Here is a 22,508-nt window from a genome sequence, read left to right on the forward strand (position 1 = left end):
AGGTAGAAAGGGGCTAAGCAAGTTCAATCTTATAAATCAACATATGATTGATCTTTGGACAGTAAACAATATCATAACTTCAAAAATCAAACTAACAGAGGCAATGACCAAGCAAAAGTTTAAAAATTAAGAAAGTGAGCCAGTAAAACCGCTAAAGGCACTTGCAGCCAAATGTGATGACCAGTTTGATTCAACGGACCAACATAGTGGAGAAAAAGAACTGACTCTTGCACATTCACCCTATTCTGTGTCATATAAGCACATACACATAAAATAAAAATTGAGAGTGGAGCTGGAGAGATAACTCAGTGGTTAAGAGCACTGACTGCTCTTCCAGAGGTCCTCAGTTCAATTCCCAGCACCCACATGGTGGCTCACATCCATCTGGAATCTGATGCCCTCTTCTGGCATGCAGGTGCTTGCTGATAGAATGTAAATATATGTAAAATAAACAAATCTTTTTTAAAAATGGAGCATAATCATGACTACTCTGTACTACCTTTCTCCTATCTCCATATTAAGAAGTGGCTTTAAGAATACTATTAAGAAGCTGGTCTGCCTTTACTGGGGAGTTAGAGGCAAATGGATCTCTTTGAATTCCAAGCCAGTCTGACCTATATAGTGAGTTCCAGGACAGCCAGGAAATTAGGAAAGGGCCTTATCTCAAACAACAACAACAACAAAGAAAATCAATAACAACAAAAACCAAAACAAACATCAACAACAAAAAAGCAACATAAAAACATTCAAGAGGGAAAAAAAAATCCAAGGGGCTGGAAATAAAGATTCCTGTTTTTCTGGTAGGACCCGAGGTGAACACCTGCTCCCACATTAAGTGACTCAAAACTGCCTGTAATTCCTGTTTCAGGTGATTACACGCATACATTTAAAATTTTAAAAAATCTAAAATATAATTAGAATAAACTCAATATACTTCTATTACCTCATTGACCCAGTTTTGTGTAGAATAAATGACCTACGTCTGTTAGACTAAATGGAAAATGAAGTAAATGTGGTTCACAGAGGTAGCAAAAACTAACCAGAATCTTCAAACAACACTAAAGGCTTTTTAGCGCTGCTCCTGATGGTCAGTATTTGAGCAATAATATCATTCTAAATAAAATTCAAATGTTTCAATTGGAACAGCAATCCTGGAGTTACACCATCATTGAAAAAAATCAACTAAACCAGGCAACCTTCATAATGTCTAAGAAAAGGTTCTGCTGAAAGCAGGATCTCCCTCTTTAGCACTCCATAAGGAACAGAAGTCAGAAACAGCAGGAATCATAGAGACAAAGACATCAGCACAGTAAGCTGCTAAGGAAAGCAAACCTTTTAGAAATCAGAAAGACTATTTTTCACACACTATTTTCCCTTATTCAACAGTTGGAATTTTCTTGATCCTTACTTTTATGCTAAGTCTTGATTCATAGTGTAGGTTTCAAAATGTTCCAAAGGAAATGTATAATTCTAATTCTCTATTATGCTGCCTAACTACAAGTTTAAGGTGTCTGACCAGAAAAAAAGCTTACTTTTCTTATTTACCTGTTTTAAAAATGGAAAATATCAAACTTTATTCTGGCGTCACTATCAAAAGTACCATTGTAACATTTCATACCAGATGTTTACTATTATACTTCATAATTGCAATGTATTGAACAATAAAGTATTAAAACGGCTTTCCAGTTTCCAAAATGATCTATGTAGTCTATAATCTGACTAAAATATTAATCTATCCTTAGTTCAACTTTATTGTTCAACATTGTGAACATCTGAATAGACTAACAATCCCTGAAGAAAGAGAGCCTGAGACAACTGTGCTCGCCACCCTGGAAGCAATCCCGAGCTCCAGCTAGAGTGAGCTAGAATCCTGCCTAGAACCGCAGGCTGTGTGGGAGTGAATCCAAGACAGAAGACCAGAGACAACTGACAGTGCTATGGGGCTCCCAACAGGGAGCTAGCCTGAGATGACCACCAGTCTGGTGCTCACGCAGGCCTGGGAAGCAGACCATGCCCAAAATGGCTCCCTCCAGGTGCCATAATGCATAAGCAGAGCACAGCACTACTGAGACCACTCCTGAGATGACCCCAGACACTCGGAGACCCCCAGATGCCACTAAGAAGAGCAGGTAAATAATGGAGAAATGGAAGAGAAAGAGACACAGAAGGATGTGGGCACAATGAAGGGAGGCAGAGCTGGAGACTTGAGGGCAGTGAGAAACTGCCTGATGTGAGCAGCTGGTGATGCCACATGGGACAATGGCATTGTCCTGGCCTGTGCTGCCACAGGGGTCTGGGAGGGGGGGTCTCTGGGTCCCTGGCCCTGCAGTAGCAGGGGTCAGTTACCATCAAAGGCCAGGCAGAAGTCCCTGGTCTGGGCTGCCACCTGGGGGGCATGTGCAGAACTGGCCCCACCCGTCACCTGGGCATCCTGGGATAGCTGGCTCTTCCCCTCACCAGCTACTCCACTCAGGAGAACGGGTCCTGTACCTCGCCTGGGCAGCACAGTAGGGGTGACCTGGCAGCAGGGTCACAGATGAGCCAGCCCTAAGGACATGAGTGCGGGAGAGCTGACCCCACCAGTTGTCTTCCCTGCAGTGAATGCACCCACACACATGCCCCTTGCCACCTACAGTAGGCAGAAGAGCTGGCCCCAAGTCATCAGAGCTCATCAGAGTAGGATAGCAGGCCCTTACCTACTGCAGCATTCTGGAAAGTTGGCCAGCGGACAGCTCAGATACTTACCTCTCAGGCCCAGATCCAGGGATTTGAATTGGCCCACCTCAACATCTACCCATTGATGGACTGAGCATGAAGGGGCTAGTCCAAAACTATAGGATATCCACGAAACCGGGCAACAAAATACCCAGTTAGTTTCCAGCACTGATAAGTATCAGAAGCCAGAGGCTTCATACCAAACAATGAGTCATTGCAATGAACATTTGGAAGCAAAACCTTGTGAACAAAAGTGTATACTGTGGGACACACTGTGACACACTACAGCTTCTACAAGATTTCTTTTCAGTTTCAGGGGAAGTTGCAAGGTTAGAGGGCAGATAATAGGAGAGAGGGAGATGGGAGGGAATAAGATGCACAATGTAAAATTCACACATACACATGCACGCACACATGCACGCATGCATGCACGCAAGCACACGCGTGTGTGTGCACACACACACTAAATAAAAAGCTAAAAAAAGACAATTTCTCTACAGATTGCAATTTAAAGCACCACTTTGTAAAACTCATTTTCATTTGTTTTGTCCACAATAAAACTATAAATCATGTAGAATAAAATATATTACCTTTCACAATTAAAAAAAAAGGAAGCAGGATAATCTAAGACCAAACTTATCAGTCAAAAGCAATTAACAGTTGAAAATCAAGAATTTAAAACCACTTTATAAAAACCTAACATCAGGTCTTCATGTTTAACATAAAAATTTCAAAATCCAATCTAGAACAGAAACATTAGCTTGCAAACAATTTCGAAACAATCTATGATACAACAAAATGACTATAGCAAACAACAATCAATAAGCTGTGTTTTTCCAAAAACAAAACAAAACAAAAAAATGCCAAGACTATGTTAAGTAGCCTTATCATAAAAGGATCTTATCAAGGCAATCTCACTAGATTCTCACACTCTACAAATATACACTACTTCAACACTGAATATATACAGCAAAGCCATACATTTTATCTACCACCTTAAAAAATTAAATGAGAGCCAGGCAGTGGTGATGCACACCTTTAATCCCAGTACCTGGGAGGCAGAGACAGATTTCTGAACTCAAGGCCAGCTTGGTCTACACAGTGAGTTCCAGGACAGCCAGGATTACACAGAGAAACCCTGTCTTGAAAAACCAAAATAAACAAACAAACTTCTCAGTTTTCACTATAGTTTTCTTTAAATGCTTTTATTGTGATGTTTCATGCCTACAGCCTACTAGCTAATATCTGTAGTCCTTTTGGACCGAATATTATGGTGGAAGATCTAGTCCTACTTTTTGAATTCTTAGACTACAGAACTATACTTGCAAAAAAGGATTAAAATTGTACAAAGAGTTGTTGTGTGTTGAATACAGTGAATAAGGAACTATTACATTTGGAAGAATTTTTCTGATACAGGTCTCTGTGTCACCCTTACTGTCCTGGAATTCACTCTGTAGACCAGACCGGCCTGAAATTCAAAGAGATCCAGCTGCCTCTGCCTCTTGAGTGCTGGGATTAAATGCCTATGCTACCCATTTTAAATGTGCTTAAGTTTTCATAAATGTCTCAAATTATGTACAACAAAGCTACTTATTACTCAAAATATTGTCTTCCTAACGTAGAGTCCAATAGTAAAAATGTAAAATCAGCACCTATTTAGCAAGGCAATAGGGCCAGATTAAGTGATGCGTCTGTAAATTAAAGGTTTAGCAGCAGCAGAACAGCTAAGAGAAAATGTCAAGGGATGATCTCAAGTCCATGAGACACGCTGAAGCAAACTTCATATAAAGTATATTTCTAACAGGTTCCTTCAGCCAAGGGGCAATTACTCGAATCCAGTTAAGGTCAACTGAATGAGTCCTCTTGACCAATACATGCAGTCCAAAGGCCGTTTGTTCCCAATCTGTCCCCAGGATTAAACAACGTTTAATCTTTACACAAAAGATATTTAGGAAATGAAGCAAAACCATCAGTTGTTAAACCAAATATAACCAACATGGAAATTTTAAGAAAACAAAACAATACAGGTTTAATATAAGCAACAGTTATTTAAAAATATGTATATTACTCATGACTCTTAATAGGTCTATAATGCCACAGTGCAATGGTCAAAAAGGGGAGGGGAGGAGTGCTAAACCCAAAGAGAGAACTTTGGGTTCCTAACAAAATAAATCTAGGCCAAGAACATGAAACAAATAAAGCCTCTTATTTTCATTTTAAAGAATCAACTGAGGGCTAAATGGAGTATCACTTAGCATAAGAAAGGCACCCCATAGTCAGGCGGTGGGGGCACATGCCTGTAATCCCAGCACTCTGGGAAGCAGAGGCAGGTGGATTTCTGAGTTCGAGGCCAGCCTGTCTACAGAGTGAGTTCCAGGACAGCCAGGGCTATACAGAGAAACCCTGTCTTGAAAACAAAACAAAACAAAGAAAGAAAAGAAAAGAAAGGCACCCCATGACAAATCAACTCTCATAACACTTTAATCTCTCTATGCTTTTAGTCCCCTTTACAGATTGCCTTTTCTACAACAAATATCTCAGTGTCATACTTTCAACCTAAAGAACCTCAGAAAGACTAGGTAAGTGCTAGCACATAACTGGTAGAATGCAGATCTGGCTAGGTGGCCCTTGTTAGGTCCCCAAAACAAACAACCTGGGTACTTACTACCTTCAACCAGACAGTCAAACCAGGCTTTCTACAATATGGCTCCAATCTGCTTTCTAGCTTCTGAGAGGACCTAACTCACTCCATTTTAGAACAGGTACCCATGTCAGGCCTTAAGTTTCAATTTCAGCCCCAGCTTCTTGGAAAAACCACAAAGAGCAGCCAGTCATCAACTGCCCTGACTTCTGGCCAGGGGCTTAGAACAGGGCTGGAGAGGTGGCTCAGTGGTTAAGCGCGATGACTGCTCTTCCGGAGGTTGTGAATTCAATTCCCAGCAACCACATGGTGGCTCACACCATCTGTAATGGGGTGCGATGCCCCCTTCTGGTGTGTCTGAAGACAGCTATAGTGTTCGCACATACATTATAAATAAATAAATAAATAAATAAATAAATAAATAAATAAATAAATAAATGGCTTAGAGCAAATATGGAAACATACCTACAAGGTAACCCTCTCTCCCTCAACATACAAACCAATCACAAGTGTACAAATATTCTGTAAGCTCAAACAATCCTGATGAAGGTGACCTAACTGCAACTGGAAAACTAGTAACTGGCTCTAAGAGGGGCCTGCGAGCTTCCCTTGTGGTTGCCACCATTTTGCTTTGACAGTGGACCTCCGCATGCTGGCTGTTTCTGCAGAATGAATGCTCTTTGTCTTTGCATACTATTTGAGCCTGGGATCTTTTAGCAATTCTTGGACCATTACACTAGGACCACACAATACCACACAAAAAAACAACTTCTAACTTATCAGATCACCACTGTACAATACTTTTAAGTTGAGGGATCCATAGCCTGATGAGTTATGACAGGCATTTCAAATAGCAGGTACTCAGAAAAGGCAGAAGAAAAAGAATCAAAAAGACTATATTAGAGATAAAAAGAAGAGAGGGAGATACAGATTGAATAAAGGCAAGAAAGCTAAATACAGAATGTGGGAAGGGGAGGAAGATGATGCACTGAGAAGGTGTTTCTGAGAAGGCTCTGCTGCCTCCAGACCCATGTGCAAAGGTGCACCACCCGGACGGGAAGGTTTCAAATGTGGAGATGCCTGAAAAGTATTTTACGACAGTCTTAGGACAAACAAACCCCTGGATACCAGGATGAATTGAATACAGAGTTTAATCTTTCTTTTTTTTTTTTTCCAGAAAGAATTTTTATAATATTTTATTTCAATTGTACAAATTACTTGTAAGAGCTTTAGTCAAAACCTAAACCTAAGTTACATTAACAATTGACTTTTAATACTCTCAAATGGTTGGTTTTTTAAAAAATATGTAAGTTCTGGTAATTTATAGTAACATTATGTTCTTTGGTATGGATAAAATAAATAAAAAGACACTAAAGATCCTGGATCAAAAGCTAAAAAAGCCAGGCGGTGGTGGCGCACGCCTGTAATCCCAGCACTCTCGGAGGCAGAGGCAGGTGGATTTCTGAGTTTGAGGCCAGCCTGATCTACAGAGTGAGTTCTAGGACAGCCAGGGCTATACAGAGAAACCCTGTCTCAAAAAAACCAAATCCAAACAAAAAAAGCTAAAACTTGTCAAACTAAGTTTTAATCTGGATAGCAATGAAAAGTAATACAAAAGACAGCAATGAGGCTTAAAATACGCATCATATTTGAAGGACTAAAGAATTGGTAAAGTATGGGGCCTGAAGCTAATAGAAATTTAAAGTCATTTCAAGGAGAAGGACATTGTGATTGTTCAAAGTAAAAATGAGTTAATGAGATGTTATTCAAAACAAAAAAAACAAAAAAAAAATTTAAAAAACTAATTAAGACTCCTGTCTTATGTTGTCTTTCCAAAACAAAACAACTGATTAGGATATCCACAGAAAGCTAGGACTCAAGGTTGATAATATTTGAGGATTTATGAGAATTTTTTTTTTGAGACAGGGTTTCTCTGCATAGCTCTGGCTGCCCCAGTGTTATGATTAAAGGTGTGTACCACCACAGCCAGGCTATTTAATGAGTTCTTTAAAAGCTATGTGAAGCTCTGACACAAATATAAATCCAATAATCTTTTCACGGTATAAGGAAGTTTATGAGATCAGATTCTCTTCATGGCCTTTTCTTTTGTGTGTGTGAGTTCATGCAAATGCACATAAGAGAGAGACAGAGACAAGGACAGCAAGGGGAGGGAGGAAGAGAGGGAGGAAAAGCAAGCAAGCATGCATATAGATGCCAGGGCTCAACGGTGGCTATCTTCTTCAATCACTATCTTATTGTTTGAGGCAGTCTCTCTGAACCTGGAGCTGGCAGATTCTACTAGGCTGTCTGGCCATAAAATCTCAGCAATAATCATTAACTATGTCTCTGCCTCCTTAGCACTGAGTTTACATGCTCAAGCTATCACACTCAGCCTTTACACAGATGTTAGAAAATGAACTTGGGTCTTTGTGATCTACACAAACACCTGACTGAACATCTCCCTAGCCCCATATCTCTCCTTATACCATTCCTTGGATTAGAAAGCCCTATAACTAAAATTACAGGATATTAGGCCTGATCCTTTTAACTTCAGAATGTTTTTATATAGGTTTACCAGGAAAAAAATTTTACTAATGAGTATGTGTACATAAAAACAAAACGTTAAGTTGTGAATTCAAGTTGCCGTTGGCAAGACTGACTGGCTCTGTGGATCTAACATTCTTTGTTTTCTCTAACCACTTATTTTCTTCTAATTCTAACCAACTTACATGCTATTATCTATCACCATTACTTTCTTCCTTCAGACATAAACAAAAAGATGATCAGCAGCACTATGTATACATGTGCACACACACACATGTATAAAAACACATAAAAAGACACAGCAAAGAGCCCCAGAATCAAAATAAACCATAGATGAAGAAATAAATAACAATAGAAGAACAAAACAAGTGATTCTTATTCCTAAGATAAACAAACTATGGTTGGTCATTACAACTCACCAGATGGCTCTTCCGGCTCACTTTCATTTTCCTCCTCAGGTGGGGCTTGAGGAGGTGGTGGGGGAAGTTTCTTTTCCTTCTCTGCTTTAGCATTCCTTTCTTCTTCCGAATAATACTCATCTTCTGAGAGGTTGGCCAAGCTTTCATCCATTTCTCTGTATTCTACCTACATGGAGATTATACCAGAAAAAAAAAACTAAATACAGTGAGAATCTCAATCAGGGGTTATATTTGGAACCATTAATGGCTCAACTAATTGCTTTCAAACCTCAAACTTTAAAGAAATAACAATGATCAAGCCAATTTATAACAGTTACTAAAGACAAAAAGGCTGAAGAAAGAATACAGTGTCAGTTCAGGCTTAGCCCTAATACTGGTCACATTTCTGACTCAAGAGCTCCTTCGGTAGGATTTTTTCAGTGTGTATATTATCATGCTCACATACTAAAAGTATCAATTAAAATGGCCCTCATCCAAAAATACAGTTAATTAGTGAGCCAGATATGGTGGCACATGCCTGTAATTCCAGCACCCAGGTGACTTTTAAGTTGACCAACCTGGGCTACATGGACAATTTCATGGCCAGTCTACATAGCCTACATAAAGAGACCCTGGTCTTAAAATACCATGAACCAAAAATGCAATTCAGGTATTAGTTTCTATTCTCACTGTGGCCACTTTGGATATTTTTTTCTGCTTTTTGCAATTATTTGTCTCTTTAATTGACATACTAACAGATTCTCTGAGATTTTCATGTTGAAAAGCAAGTTGCCAAAAAAGATAAAGTAAGCAACCCTCAAAGAGATGGATCTAGAGTTGTCCTGCAGCTGGTTCAGACTGGAATGTGGCTTTTTGGAGAATAAAGAGCTAGGGAAGGGGCTGATCAGATGACTGGGCAAGAGAAGCCAGAGCAAGGAGGGAATGAAGCAGGGAGTCTAAGAACTAAGAATAACTTAGAGGCTCTCAGGACTTGATGGGGGTGGCCTTAGCTAAAATGCCCCAATCTCCCTTGGGGAGAGGGAACTCGGAGAGTCCACCTCCAGTAGATAGACAGGGCCTCAAGTGGAGGGACTGGGTTACTAACCCACAGTTAAAATTTCTGACCCAGGATTGTTCCTGTCTAAAAAGAACTGCAGGGACAAAAATGGAGAAGAGACTGAAGGAAAGGTAGTCCAGTGACAGGCCCAACATGGAGTCCATCTCATGGCGGGGGTGAGGAGAAGGCACCAAGGCCAGACACTATTATTGATGCTATTGTGTGCTTATAGATGGGAGTCTGGCCTGCATGGCAGGCTACCAGCAGCTGACAAAGACAAAAGCAAATACTTATACTCAACCATTGGACTGAAATAGGGGGCCCGTATGGTTGAATTAGGGGAAGGATTGAAGAAGCTGAAGGGGAGGGCAACCCCATAGACTAACAGTCTCAACTAACCCAGACCCCAGGGAGCTCCCAGAGACTGAGCCACCAACCTGAAGCATACACGGCTGGTCCAAGGACCCTGGCACATAAATAGCAGAAGTCTGTCTAGTCTGGCCTCAGTGGAAGAAGATGTGCTTAATCCTCAAGAGACTTGAGGTCCCAGGAAAGGGGGATGGCCTTAGGGGAGGGAGCATCCTTTCAGAGGCAAGGGGGAAGAGGAATGGGATGAGGAATTGTAGAAAGGAGGAACCGGAGGGGGAGCAACAACTGAAATATAAAGAAATAAAATAATTAAAATAAAAAAAAGAGTAACTTAGTGGGGATGCAATGGCAGGAAAGTTAGGTTAAGTTAGATTGTAGCTAAGAGTCTGCCCCAGTAAAAGGCCAACAGCTTTATACTATACAAATGTTTCTGCGTCTTTATTATTTGGGGGACTTCAAGCAGGTCCCCCAAAATCCCACCCCCAATAACATGCCTCAGCTTCCTTTTTAAGAAACCGTCTGTGTGGTGTATGTGCACCGGTGTTAATTAAGTACTCACACATTCTAAGGCCAAAGAAGGAAAGTGGGTGTGCTGTTCTATTACTCTCTGCTTTAGTCCCTTGAGACAGGGTCTCTTTCTGAACCTGAAACTTCTGGCAGCCAATAAACTTCTAATAGCTTCCTGTCTCCATTTCCCCACATGTGGGTCCACATGGTGGCCAGTGGGACCCACATCCATCAGCTTGCTTTTATTCCTTAAATGGATGTATACCATTCCACTGAAGTTAGAGTTCACACTAGCTCTAAGTCTGGCTATGAAGGGATGAAATTTCCCACCTCTTTCCTACTGCTGCTTTTTTTTTTTTTGTTTTTTTTTACTTATTTTGCGTTGCCGGGCAGTGGTGGCGCACGCATGTAATCCCAGCACTCTGGGAGGCAGAGGCAGGTGGATTTCTGAGTTCGAGGCCAGCCTGGTCTACAGAGTGAGTTCCAGGACAGCCAGGGCTATACAGAGAAACCCTGTCTCCAAAAAAACAAATCCAAAAAACCAAAATAAATAAATAAATAAATAAATGTTATTTTGTGTCCAAGTATTTTTGAACACCATATGCATGCACTGTTCACATAGGCCAGAAGAGGACATTGGGTCCCCTGAACTGGAGTTACAGACAGGTGGTGAGTCACCATTTGGGTACTGGTCCTCTGGAAGAACAGCCAGTGTTATTAACCACTGAGCCATCTCTCTAGCTCCACATCCTTGCTTCTAATTGTCCCCAAAATAAACACATATCTTATGTTTCTTTTGAAAGTTTAAGAGCTGATCATAGAGTTAGGAAATGGCTCCTGGGATAAAAGCACAAACAATCGAGGTAGAAAGGAAGACCGGAATCCCCAGCACCCACAAAAAAGGGGGCCAGGAATGAAGGCCCACAAGTAATACCAGTGCTCAAGAGATATAGGTGATCCTTGGAGTAAGCTGGCAGGACAGACATGCAAAATCAAAAATACTAGAAGTTAAAGTTCAGAAAATAAAGTGGTTAAGGAAGACAGTATCAATCCTGGTTTCCATATGCATACAAACATAAGTGTGCACGTGCACAAGCACATGTACACAAATATATACATAGGCACCCTAACAAACCATCCCCCAAAACATTCCATTTGTGTTTTTTTAAAGAATAAAGTAGTTATATAATTCCTATGAAAAGATCAATCAACATGATCTTTATCAAAAGAGTTGAAGAGTTGACACATCTTGGTTTCAAAATCTTATATAAAAACACAATAACCGGAACAGTGTTATAATGGCATGACAGAAAAACACATGGATAGGACCAGAAAAATATTCCTTAGAAGCAATCCTGGGAGTAACAGAATAAGCCAAGTAAGTACATAAATTAGACCTGATTAAAATTTAAAAGTTTTGAAACTAAAACAAAAAAATAAATCTTACTTTAAAAAGATCTTGTAAGCCCATTTTTTAAAAAACTGAACCAAGAATGTAACTAAGTCAGGCTGGGGTACAGCTCAGCCAGTGTAGTGCCCACCTGTCACACTGGGTGCCCTGAATTTGATCCCCAGAGCCAGATTAAAAATGGGTATAAGAGCACTCACTGACTGCTCTTCTGAAGGTCCTGAGTTCAAAATCCCACAACCATATGGTGGCTCATAGCCATCCGTAATGAGATCTGATGCCCTCTTCTGGGATGTCTAAAGACAGCTACAGTGTACTTACATATGATAAATATTTTTAAAGAATGGGTATAAGTGACACACCAGTAATCCCAGGACTACAATTAAGAGGTGGATGCAGAGCCGGGCGGTGGTGGTGCACGCCTGTAATCCCAGCACTCTGGGAAGCAGAGGCAGGCGGATTTCTGAGTTCGAGGCCAGCCTGGTCTACAAAATGAGTTCCAGGTCAGCCAGGGCTATACAGAGAAACCCTGTCTCGGGAAAAAAAAAAAAAAAAACAAATCCAAAAAACCAAAAAAACCAAAAACAAAACAAAAAAGTGGATGAATGTGGCCTTTAATCCCAGCACTCAAGCAGAAGCAGGTGGATCTTTGTTGAGTTTGAGGCTAACCTGGTCTACAAATTGAGTTCTAAGATAGCCAGGGCTGTTTTTACTGAAAAACCAAAACCGTATGTAAAACAAAACAAAACAAAAAAGGTGGATGCAAGTGATCAGGTATGATCTTCAAGTACACAGTTTAAGATCAGCTTGGGGGGGGGGTCCTTTAAAAAGAAACTTTTATAATAGCTATCTTACATACAAATATAAGAAAAACAAAAACAAAAACCATGTTCAACATCATTAGTCATTAAGAAAATGAACACTGGGGCTGGAGAGATGGCTCAGCAGGTAAAAGCACTAACTGTTCTTCCAAATGTCCTGAGTTCAAATCCCAGCAACCACATGGTGGCTCACAACCATCTGTACAGCTACAGTGTGTACTCATATACATAAAATAAATAAATTTAAAAAAAAAAGAAAAAGAACATCAAATTACAATGAAATAGCATTTCACCTTTACAAGGATGGCTATAAAAAAACAAGACAATGCTAAGTAAGGACAAAGATGGGGGAAATAGAACCCACACACATTGCTAATGAAAAAGTGAAACTGTAGCGCTACTTTAGAAAAAAATTTGGTAGCAATTCCTCACAAAAGAAAAGCAGAATTCACATGTAACCCACAGATTATAATCCAGGTATTATGTAAAAGTAAATTTTATTTCCTCAGATGTAATTGTGGCTCAGAGACTAATTGCTGAATAAACTCACCCTTTCTAGTTCATGCTGAACTCTGGCTGGCTGGTTCAACTCAGCGGTTCTGGTCCAAACTCCTCTCCAAGCTGACTGATTCAAACTGGCTTCTAGGCTTCTCACTAAGTTGCTCTGCTTAGCCTCAAACTGACAATCTGTCCTAATCTTCTGGCTCCTTCCCATGCTCTGGCTTGTCTATCTTCACCTGCACCCTGTCTCTGTAAAACTGCCTTTTTCCCTCTCCCTCTCTCTGTGCTGCTCTCTTGAGTTACCACTCTTTTCTGTGCTGTTCTGTTGAGAGTTAGGTGTATCCTATCTCTGACTCATTCTGTCAAGTCTTTCTGATTCATCACTTTGTCTGCCCCTCAATTAGATGTCATTTTCAAACATGGCTGCTTCCTTCTACAAACTAACTTTACCTACATTGTTTGGGATTCATGGTGTGTACTAAGGGCTTGTCTTCTTACTGCAGACAGAGGGATTAAAGGCATGTCTTTCCAGCTGGCTCACACAGACCAAGAAGGTCTTTGAATGTGATCCCTTGCCAGAGCAGCCATGTTGCTAGATTAAAATTCCTCTACAGTCTTACTAGAGACTTGAAAAGGTATGCTTGTATGTTGTTCACAGTTATATTATACATAACAGCAAAAAAAGTGATACCCCCCCAAAAGTCCATACTAAAGGCAAAAATCAAAGGGCCACAAACTGAGACTGCATACAGAATGTTCAGAATAGGTAACTCCATACAGTCAGACAGTAGACCAGATTGCCAGGAGCTGGAAGTAGAGAGAAAAGACAACAGGATACAGGTGTCTCTGGGAAACTAAAATGTTCTAAACTGGCTGTGGTACTGTTTTATCTTATGAATACATAATATAAAAGCAACACAATCAATTATTTCAAATCTGTATTGTTTTAAAGATTTATTTATCGTTTATTCATTCATTCATTAAGTGTACAGTGTTCTGACTGCATGTATGCGTGCATGCCAGAAGAGGGCACCACATCTCATTATAGATGGTTCTGTGCCAACTCATGGTTGCTGGGAATTGAAATCAGGACCTCTGGAAGAGCAGCCAGCAATCATAACTTCTGAGCCATCTCTCCAGACTTCAAATCTGTTTTAAATTATCTCAGTTTCTGGTCATGACTTGATAAAATGGAATCCCACTGGACTCTGCCTTTTTTCATGTCCAAGGGTTCAAGTCAACCTCTGTGCTTTTCTAATGCCTTTAAAAAAATTATAATAATAATGCAGGCAAATTGAAATGTATTCAAATTATCTTGGGGTTGGGTGTCACTGTATGTCTTTGCCTTCTCACATGCACTTTCTTCAGGTTTAAGAGGATTCTAGTTTTGTGGTTTTTAAAAACATGTTTGGTAGGTTTCCTTATAGCATTTTCACACATAATTGGTTTTGGTTGACCCTTCCTTCCTCTCCATCTCTGCTAAAACTATTCCAGCCCCAATACTCCACCTTTCTAATGCATGTCTGATAAAGGCCCCCACATATCAAAAAAAAAAAAAAGGTCTTCCCTCCAAATTCATTTTAAACATGATGCTGAAGGCTCTTCTGGTCACACTCATCCCACTGACCGGGGTGATACACAGCAGCCTGGTACAGTTCAGGGACTACTCTGGAAGCCTAGGTGGGACAATATGTCGAGCATGGGTATTTGAGATCACAGGCCTAATGAGGCAGGCCTAGAATCCCAGTCACTAGGGAGGCTGATCCAGGAGAATCACAAGTTCAAGCCCTAAGACACAAGATAAATTCAGGGCCAATCTGGGCAACTTAGTTTCAAAATAAAAAGGGGGACTGGGGACATAGTGGAGAACCTGTCTAGCACATAAAAGGTTCAACTCCCCAGCACAGCAGGAGAGAACAATGTACAAAAAGTTATCTAAGTCACACAACTACTTAACACCTGCTTTTATCTCGCAGTGCTACGAACAGAAATGCAAATTCTCAATCCTGCTAGACAAGTTCTGTGCCATCCAGTCACATGCTTAGACTATTTTTAAAAGATTTATTTATGTTATTTATATAAGTACACTGTATCTGTCTTCAGACACACCAGAAGAGAGCATCGGATCCCATTACACATGGTTGTGAGCCACCATGTGGTTGCTGGGAATCGAACTCAGGACCTCTGGAAGAGCAGTTAGTACTCTTAACCACTGAGCCATGTCTCCAGCCCCTTAGACTACTCCTTGTATTCATTACACACCCATACATATTTCCAGTTTCCCAATCGGATTAAGAATCTCAGGGAAGGGACTAGAGAGATGGCTCAGCGGTTAATAGCACCAACTGCTCTTCCGAAGGTCCTGAGTTCAAATCCCAGCAACCACATGGTGGTTCCCAACCATCTGTAACAAGATCTGACATCCTCTTCTGGAGTGTCTGAAGACAGCTACGGTGTACTTGCATATAATTAATTAATAAATCGTTTAAAAAAAAAAAAAGAATCTCAGGGAAAAGCCACTGCTGTTCAATAAAGCCACACCAATGCTTGGCAATGTTATTGACCCAGAGGGTTTTGTTTCAGTAACGAATGACACCTTGTCAAAAACCAAACTTTGAAACTGTAAACCTCTTTTTACTCATTCTTAAAATGAAGCTAACAATACCAGTCCAGTGGTGTATGGGAAAACGATAAACGCTGGCCCTGTGCCAAATGCACCATCTGGCATACTGGGGTGTGAGACAGAGGTTATCTGTGTATAGTGTTGGATTTGATGCCAAATCTTTATCTTTACATTCACACCATGACCAACTGGGTATTCTTCATCCGCTTCCACATTTTTAAAAGTCTACCCGGGGCCCAAGATAGCGCTGGCCGCCAGGCCTGACAACCTCAGTTCGATTCCTTAGCATGGTAGAAAGACAGAATGGACTCAGGTGAGTTGTCCTATGACTTCAACTCGCACACACACAATAAATGATTGTTTTTAAATTAAAAAAATAAAAGGAGAGTCTGCGCGCATCTGGCGTACAGCAAGACCTTTAAAAACACAAAGAAAAAGTCTCTTCCTTTTCATGCGGTTTGACTCTACAGTGTCACAGCCATCTATCTCCCCGGTGCACTCAACCCAGAAGCCGCCCGACGTCCGTACACACATCTGCCACACAGGTAGACAAACGCGACGGGAAGCCATCTTTCCCAGTCAGAGGATCACGGTCACACCCTCCTGCGCCCGATACACCGGGTCCCCGCACAAAGGCTGGGCCTCCCCTCCCCCGCCCCCACTCCGGTCCCCGGGACCAGCGGCTCATCCACAGCCTCACCTTGGCCCGCTTGCGCCGGCTGGTCCGTCGGCCCTCCGGGGTCTCCGCTATTCCGGTCTCCATGGGCGTCGCGGAGCCGGGCCCGGCTGTGGGCCCCGCCTGAGGCCCTGCGGACCCCGGCGGCTCGGCCAGGCCCCCGGGCGGCGAGGCCCGCGGAGGCTCCTTCTTTCGGGGAGTGCGCTCGCCCGCCGCCCCGGTAGCAATGTCGGTGGGGCCGGCCAGGCCCGCAGGCGGCGCGGCCACCTCAGAGCCGTTCTCGGCGCCGCCTGTCGCGCCGGGCCCGGCCTCCGTCCCAGCAGCCGCAGCCGCTGCCGCCGCCGCCGCTGCTGCCGCCGCCGCCTTCTTCCCAGACAACATCTCCGGCCGCCTGGCCGCCGCGGGCCGCAGGGGCCTCTCGGTCTGGCGCTCCGTGGGTCTGCAGCCGCTTCTCGCCTCTCCGCCCCGCACCTCACACGGTCCGCGGGAAGCCAAACACCTCCGCGTGCGCACGCGCCCTGCGCGCTCCCGCCGCGCCAGGACAAAAAGCAGCTGCTTGTCCCCGGCTCAAGATCATAGAGCAGTGGTCCCGGAGGCTAGAGCGGAGCCGCCGCTCCGATCGCGAGGCTGATGTAGAGCGCCCCCTGCGATTGGAGTCCGCCCCAGCACATAAAACTGACTTCGGATTCTGAGCCCGACCAGACCTCCTAGGACCATTTCCAAGGAAAACTCTCAATACACTCATGCATTTGCCCATACACTTCGACTAATACCATTAACTCTCCCTGCAGGGCAAGGGTTGAATTTTGGAATTCCGGCTTTCAGAGGGCTTACCACCTAATTGAGACAGAGGAATGCTCTAAAGTACAACTTATTTAATGATCACTTAATTATCCTGTACTCTTTAACTCAACCTTTAGACCACTTGTCCAGAATGTATATGGCCCCGAGTTATCCCTAGAGCCAAGTTAGCGAAACTAACTTCATAATGGCCCTGCTTGGACTGTGGGAAAGTAAAGAGTGCACGAATTTCCACAGTAATAAAATAGAAATGAGGAAATTCTGATTTGAGTCAACGTGTTTTGACTCTTGCCGCCAAGCCTTGTTTATTTTCTTTCTTGGGGCGGCACACAGTCTGCATTCATGCCTGCCACCATGCCCCTCATCTCCAGGCGCATAACACTTCTTCGGCCTGGGTCAGTTCTTTCTAATGTTGTGAATGTAGGTGTTTTATTTATGAGATGTTGAGATGCATAGGATGTTGGGGGAGGCTGTGAGGTATTCACCAGAGAAGAATGAAGATAGGGGCTTAAGCCAATAGAAAGTCTTTATTAGCCGTCTAGTAACTACACTGAGTGCTTGAGATTTCAGTGTAGCCTGGAGCCTTTCTCAGGGCGATCTTTTAAGCACAAAAACCATGTCCTGGGTTGGCATAACTTCAGTTAACAAGAACAGTTAGCTAGAAGCAGAACTACAGAAGCCAAAAAGCAAGGTCAGTACATTTTCCAGAACTATGAACTTTGATGGATTAGGCCTTTGTTTTGGTTTTGGCAGGTGGTACTATGTGCTAAGTTTTACAGTTTGAATGATACACTGAGTTAGTTGTGCTAAGATCCTTTAGCCTACTAAGATCTGGGGCCCTGTTACAGGGTTTTGTTTGTTTGTTAAATTATTCTAAGGTGATGAAGTTGAGGGTAAAACAGCAGGAGGAAGGTTGCTGGAGGAAATTCCATACTGAGATTGGGGTGATGCTGTCACTGAACTATGTGAACAAAATAGGCCTTTAAAAAAAAAAAAACAGGCTGAAGGTGGTGGCATATGCCTTTAACCCCAGCCCTTAGGAGGCAGAGGCAGGCAGATCTCTGAGTTCAAGGCCACCCTGGTCTACAGAGCAAGTTCCAGGATGACCAGGGCTACACAGAGAAACCTTATCTCAAAAAACAAACCAATAACCAAAAACTGTACGCAGGAAATAAAAAATGTATTCACAGTACCATATATGTCCCATGTGTGAAGTATGTTGTCATGGTCACAATCAACAAAATGGGTGACTGTGGTAGAATTATATTGAGGGACTAGAGAAGGCTTTGTGAGGAAGAGAAGAGAGTGATTTAGGGAAGAGCTGGTAACGTAAGGAAGTCTGGTGCTAAATCCTGCTCCTCCATCATAAATAGGCGATATATAATGTAAAAAGATGTAAGCATATTGCTCTCCCTTCCCCCTGGTTGTAACTGTCCTACTCCCTGCCTCTATGAATTTGAACGAGCTTACAGTTCAAGGTTCACCGTCCTGGTAGAGGAGCCAAGGCAGCTAGAGCGAACTGGTCACATGACACACACAATCAGGAAGCCTGGAGTGACGAATACACGTGCCACTCAGCTTCCTTTCTTCCTCTTACCCAGTCCAGGATTCCGGGAAAGCGGGCCACTCGGGAAAGTGGGCCACCCGGGAAAGCTGGCTGCCCGGGAAAGCTGACCAGTCTTCCCACTTCAGTTAACGTGGTGAAGCTACTCGCCCGCAGGCATGGCTGAGGCCCACCTCCCGGGCAATTCTGCCACTGACCTTAACCATCACTCTACGCAACAAGCAGTGTGCCAGCTGATCTATATCTCCAGCTCCCCTTTTTATTTATCCATTCATTTATCAATGCATAGTTGACTGCTTCAGACTTTTTGGCTTTTAATCCATTACCTTATTTTTAAAAGCTTTTAAAGCCTGGTACCTTTTAATACAATCACTTGGGAGGCAAAGGCAGGCAGGTCTCTGTAAGTATGAGGCCAGCCTGGTCTATAGATAAGTTCCGGGATAGCCAGGGCTGTTACACAGAGATACTTATCTCAAAATAAATAAGTAAAGGATAAATAAAGGATTTTTAAAATTTTAGTGTGGTGGTAGTGGGGGGTGTATGGAAGTCAGAGGCGATTTGCAGAGTTCAGTTCTCCCTTTGTACAATATGGATCCCAAAAATTAAACTCAGTTTATCAAGTTTACTGACTGGGCCACCTCACTGATACAACACACACTCACACACACACACACACTCTGACTCGCACACATACACACACTCACACATACACATACATATACACACATACACACATACATACACACACAGACACACACTCACATACTCAAATACACACTCACACTCAAATACACACTCACTCATACACTCACACTTACACACACGTACACACACATACACTCACACTCACACACTCACACTCACTCACACACACTCACACATACTTACACACATACACACTCACTCACACACATACACACACACACTCACATACACACACTCACACACACACATACACACACTCACTCACTCACACACTCACACATACACACACTCACACACACATACACACACTCACACATTCACACACACTCACACACACTCACACACACTTGACTCCCAAACACCTTTTTTTTTTTTTTTTGTGAGACAGATCTTTGCATCCCAAGCTGGCCTCCAACTTGCTGTACAGCCAAGGATGCCCTTGAACTCCTGATCCTCTAGCCTTCACCTGGGATCACCTGACTTGACCTTTTGGGTTTTGTCAATAATGTTGCTATGCACACGGATATACAATCTTCTCTCCAACTCCTTGCTTTTGAAATGGTTTTTATGGGCACAGGCTTACAACTGAGCCTGGGATTCAGTCAGAGTTCAAAGTGACTGTGTATCTTAGTGACAGGGAGGAGTGGAGTGTTGGGGAGGGGTGGGGAAAACAGTTCAATTGGCTAAAGTGTTTGCCATTCAAGCGTGAGGACTTATGGACAATCCCGAGAACCCATGTAACACCATCTGATGAAGTTGTAGGCATTTGTACTCCAGCCCTGGACTAGGGAAGGAGAGACAGGCAGATGCCTGGGGATTCCTGGCTCACCAGTCTACCTAATTGGTGAACTCAGGAAAATCGAGAAGACCCCATCTCAAAAAGCAAGGCGGATGACTTGAGGAATGACACCCAAGGTTGACCTCTGGTGTGTGCACGCATGCATGCACGCACGAGAGTGCACACACACACACACACACACACACATACACATGCTGGTCTAGCATCCATGAGGCCCTAGATCAAATCCTCAGTATTGCAATAAATAAGTAAATAAACAAGCAATGGTGTTATTGTTGTTTAAAATGTTTTAAAGGATGATTCTTCCAATTCTTTGAGGGCAATTTCAAAGTTAGGCAACTAACTTATCCTCTTTTAAAAAGTTAACATCTGCCAGGTAAGGTAGTAAGTGCCTATAATCTCAGCACCTAGGAGCCAGAGGCACAAGGGCCACACATCCTAGACCAGCCTGGCTGCATGGAAATACCTCCCCTCAAAAATAAAATAAAACAATAAAGAAAGCATTGGATCCCATTACGGATGTTTTTGAGCCACCACGTGGTTGCTGGGACCTCTGGAAGAGCAGTCAGTGCTCTTAACCACTGAGCCATCTCTCTATCCCCAAAGTCAGCATCTTAGGGTTACTATTGCCATGATGAAACACCATGACCAAAAACAACTTGGGGAGGAAAGGGTTTATTTGACTCACACTTGTGGAAGTGATGTAGTCACTGTTCATCATCAAAGGAAGACAGGGCAGACAGGAACTCAAACAGGGTAGGAACCTGGAGGCAGGAGCTGATGCAGAGGCTATGAAGGGGTGCTGCTTACTAGCTTGCTTTCTCTGGGTTGTTCATCCTGCTTGTCTACAGAACCCAGGACCACCAGCCCAGGGATGGCGCCATCCACAATTGGCTGGTCCTTTTCCCCATCAATCACTAATTAAGACAGACCCCTACACCAGCAGTCTGGAGCTTGTGCAGGTTCTGCCCCTGAACACTCTGTCTGAGATAAAGAATGCTTCGTTTTCTGGATTGGTCTTCCTTGAAAAACCCCCATGGTCCATGCTGCCACCAGAACCCACATTGCTATATGTGGCCCATGCTACAGCCACAGCTGGGGGTGTGCTGGTGTCTGTGATCCCGTGCTGCTACTGGAGGCCAGACTGAGGCTCATAGACTGTGTTGCTACCTGAGGCCATCTGGATGTCCATGCTCTGTGCTGCCACCAGAGGCTGTGTTATCATCAGTGATCTGTGCTGCCAACAGAGGCTCTGTAGATGTCCCTGGTCCTTGCTGCCACCAGGGATCGTATTGATATCCATGATCCGTGCTGGGGCCATGGTTCATGCAGTCGCTGGAGAAACCGTGTGGGAGTCCATGATCTCTAATGCTGCTGGCTGTTATGGACCAGAAAGCTTCTGCTGCAAAGGTATCGATGCTTCCAGACTCATCATTGAAAATGAGAGACACTGAAGGCTTCTGCAACATAACCCCCTTCCCTCCGCCCCAAAAGAAACAGTCTAGACAGAAAGCTATTGAAGAGAGTCCTATAAAATTGTGATAAAGATGCCAAAGTATAGCTCTTTATATTTGATGACTTCTGGTGGGGTGATGGGAAAGGACTTGCTTGTCTTTAAGGTGCTGGCCACTGGGAGTTTGTCCATGCTCCAGTGAGTATATGGGTAACACAAATTGTGCCTGGGGTACTGGAAGGGGTGCACATGGGTGAGAGGGTAGGCCTGGGAGGAATGGGAAGTAAGTGTGGTCAGGGTTCATTATTTGAAATACCCAAATAATCAATAAAAATGTTATGTTGAGGGGCTGGAGAGGTGGCTCAGCAGTTAAGAGCACTGACTGCTCTTCCAGAGGTCCTGAGTTCAAATCCCAGCAACCACATGGTGACTTACAACCATCTGTAATGGGATTCGATGCCCTCTTCAGGTGTGTCTGACAACAGCTACAGTGAACTTGTATACATAAAATAAATAATTCTTTTAAAAATATTGGAAACAGCAAATATCCTACAGGCCTTCCTTTCTTGCATGGCAATCTTATGGAGGTATTTTCTTCTTTCCTGTTTTTGTTTTTTGAAATAGGGTTTCTCTGTGCAGCCTTGGCTGTCCTGGAACACTCTGTAGTCCAGGATGGCCTAAGGTCAGAGATCCACCTGTGGAAGCATTTTCTTAACTGAGGTCTCCTCCTCTCAGGTGACTAGCTAGTGTCACGTTGACATTAAGTGACCTAGCTAGTATCTAACTTTACAGTGTAAGGCCACTAACTAACATTAAGAAGTCCATCAAGAGCTAGCTGGGAGATGGTTCTGTGTGTAAAGTACTCACCGTGCAAGCACAAGGACACGAGGTTGATTCTCATAAAAAGCGAGGTGCAGTGGTATGCT

The 22,508-nt window shown here is 43.0% G+C and overlaps 1 protein-coding gene across 2 annotated transcripts in view; it reads right to left on the minus strand.

Moving 5' to 3' along the window:
- Kdm1a (lysine demethylase 1A) overlaps window positions 1–16,818 on the minus strand; it is a 55,585-nt gene extending 38,767 nt beyond the window's left edge. The window contains exons 1-2 of one of the 2 annotated variants that reach the window (XM_052177789.1): window positions 16,285–16,818; window positions 8,320–8,485 (exon numbers count right to left, since the gene is read on the minus strand). In XM_052177789.1, the coding sequence (XP_052033749.1) occupies window positions 8,320–8,485; window positions 16,285–16,641 (523 nt within the window). In that variant the 5' untranslated portion in view covers window positions 16,642–16,818. The remainder of the gene's footprint in view (window positions 1–8,319; window positions 8,486–16,284) is intronic. The other variant, XM_052177790.1, reaches the window with a different exon arrangement.
- Window positions 16,819–22,508: the final 5,690 nt, after the last annotated feature.

Source organism: Apodemus sylvaticus, chromosome 3 (genome assembly GCF_947179515.1).
Source record: "Apodemus sylvaticus chromosome 3, mApoSyl1.1, whole genome shotgun sequence".
NCBI lineage: Eukaryota > Metazoa > Chordata > Mammalia > Rodentia > Muridae > Apodemus > Apodemus sylvaticus.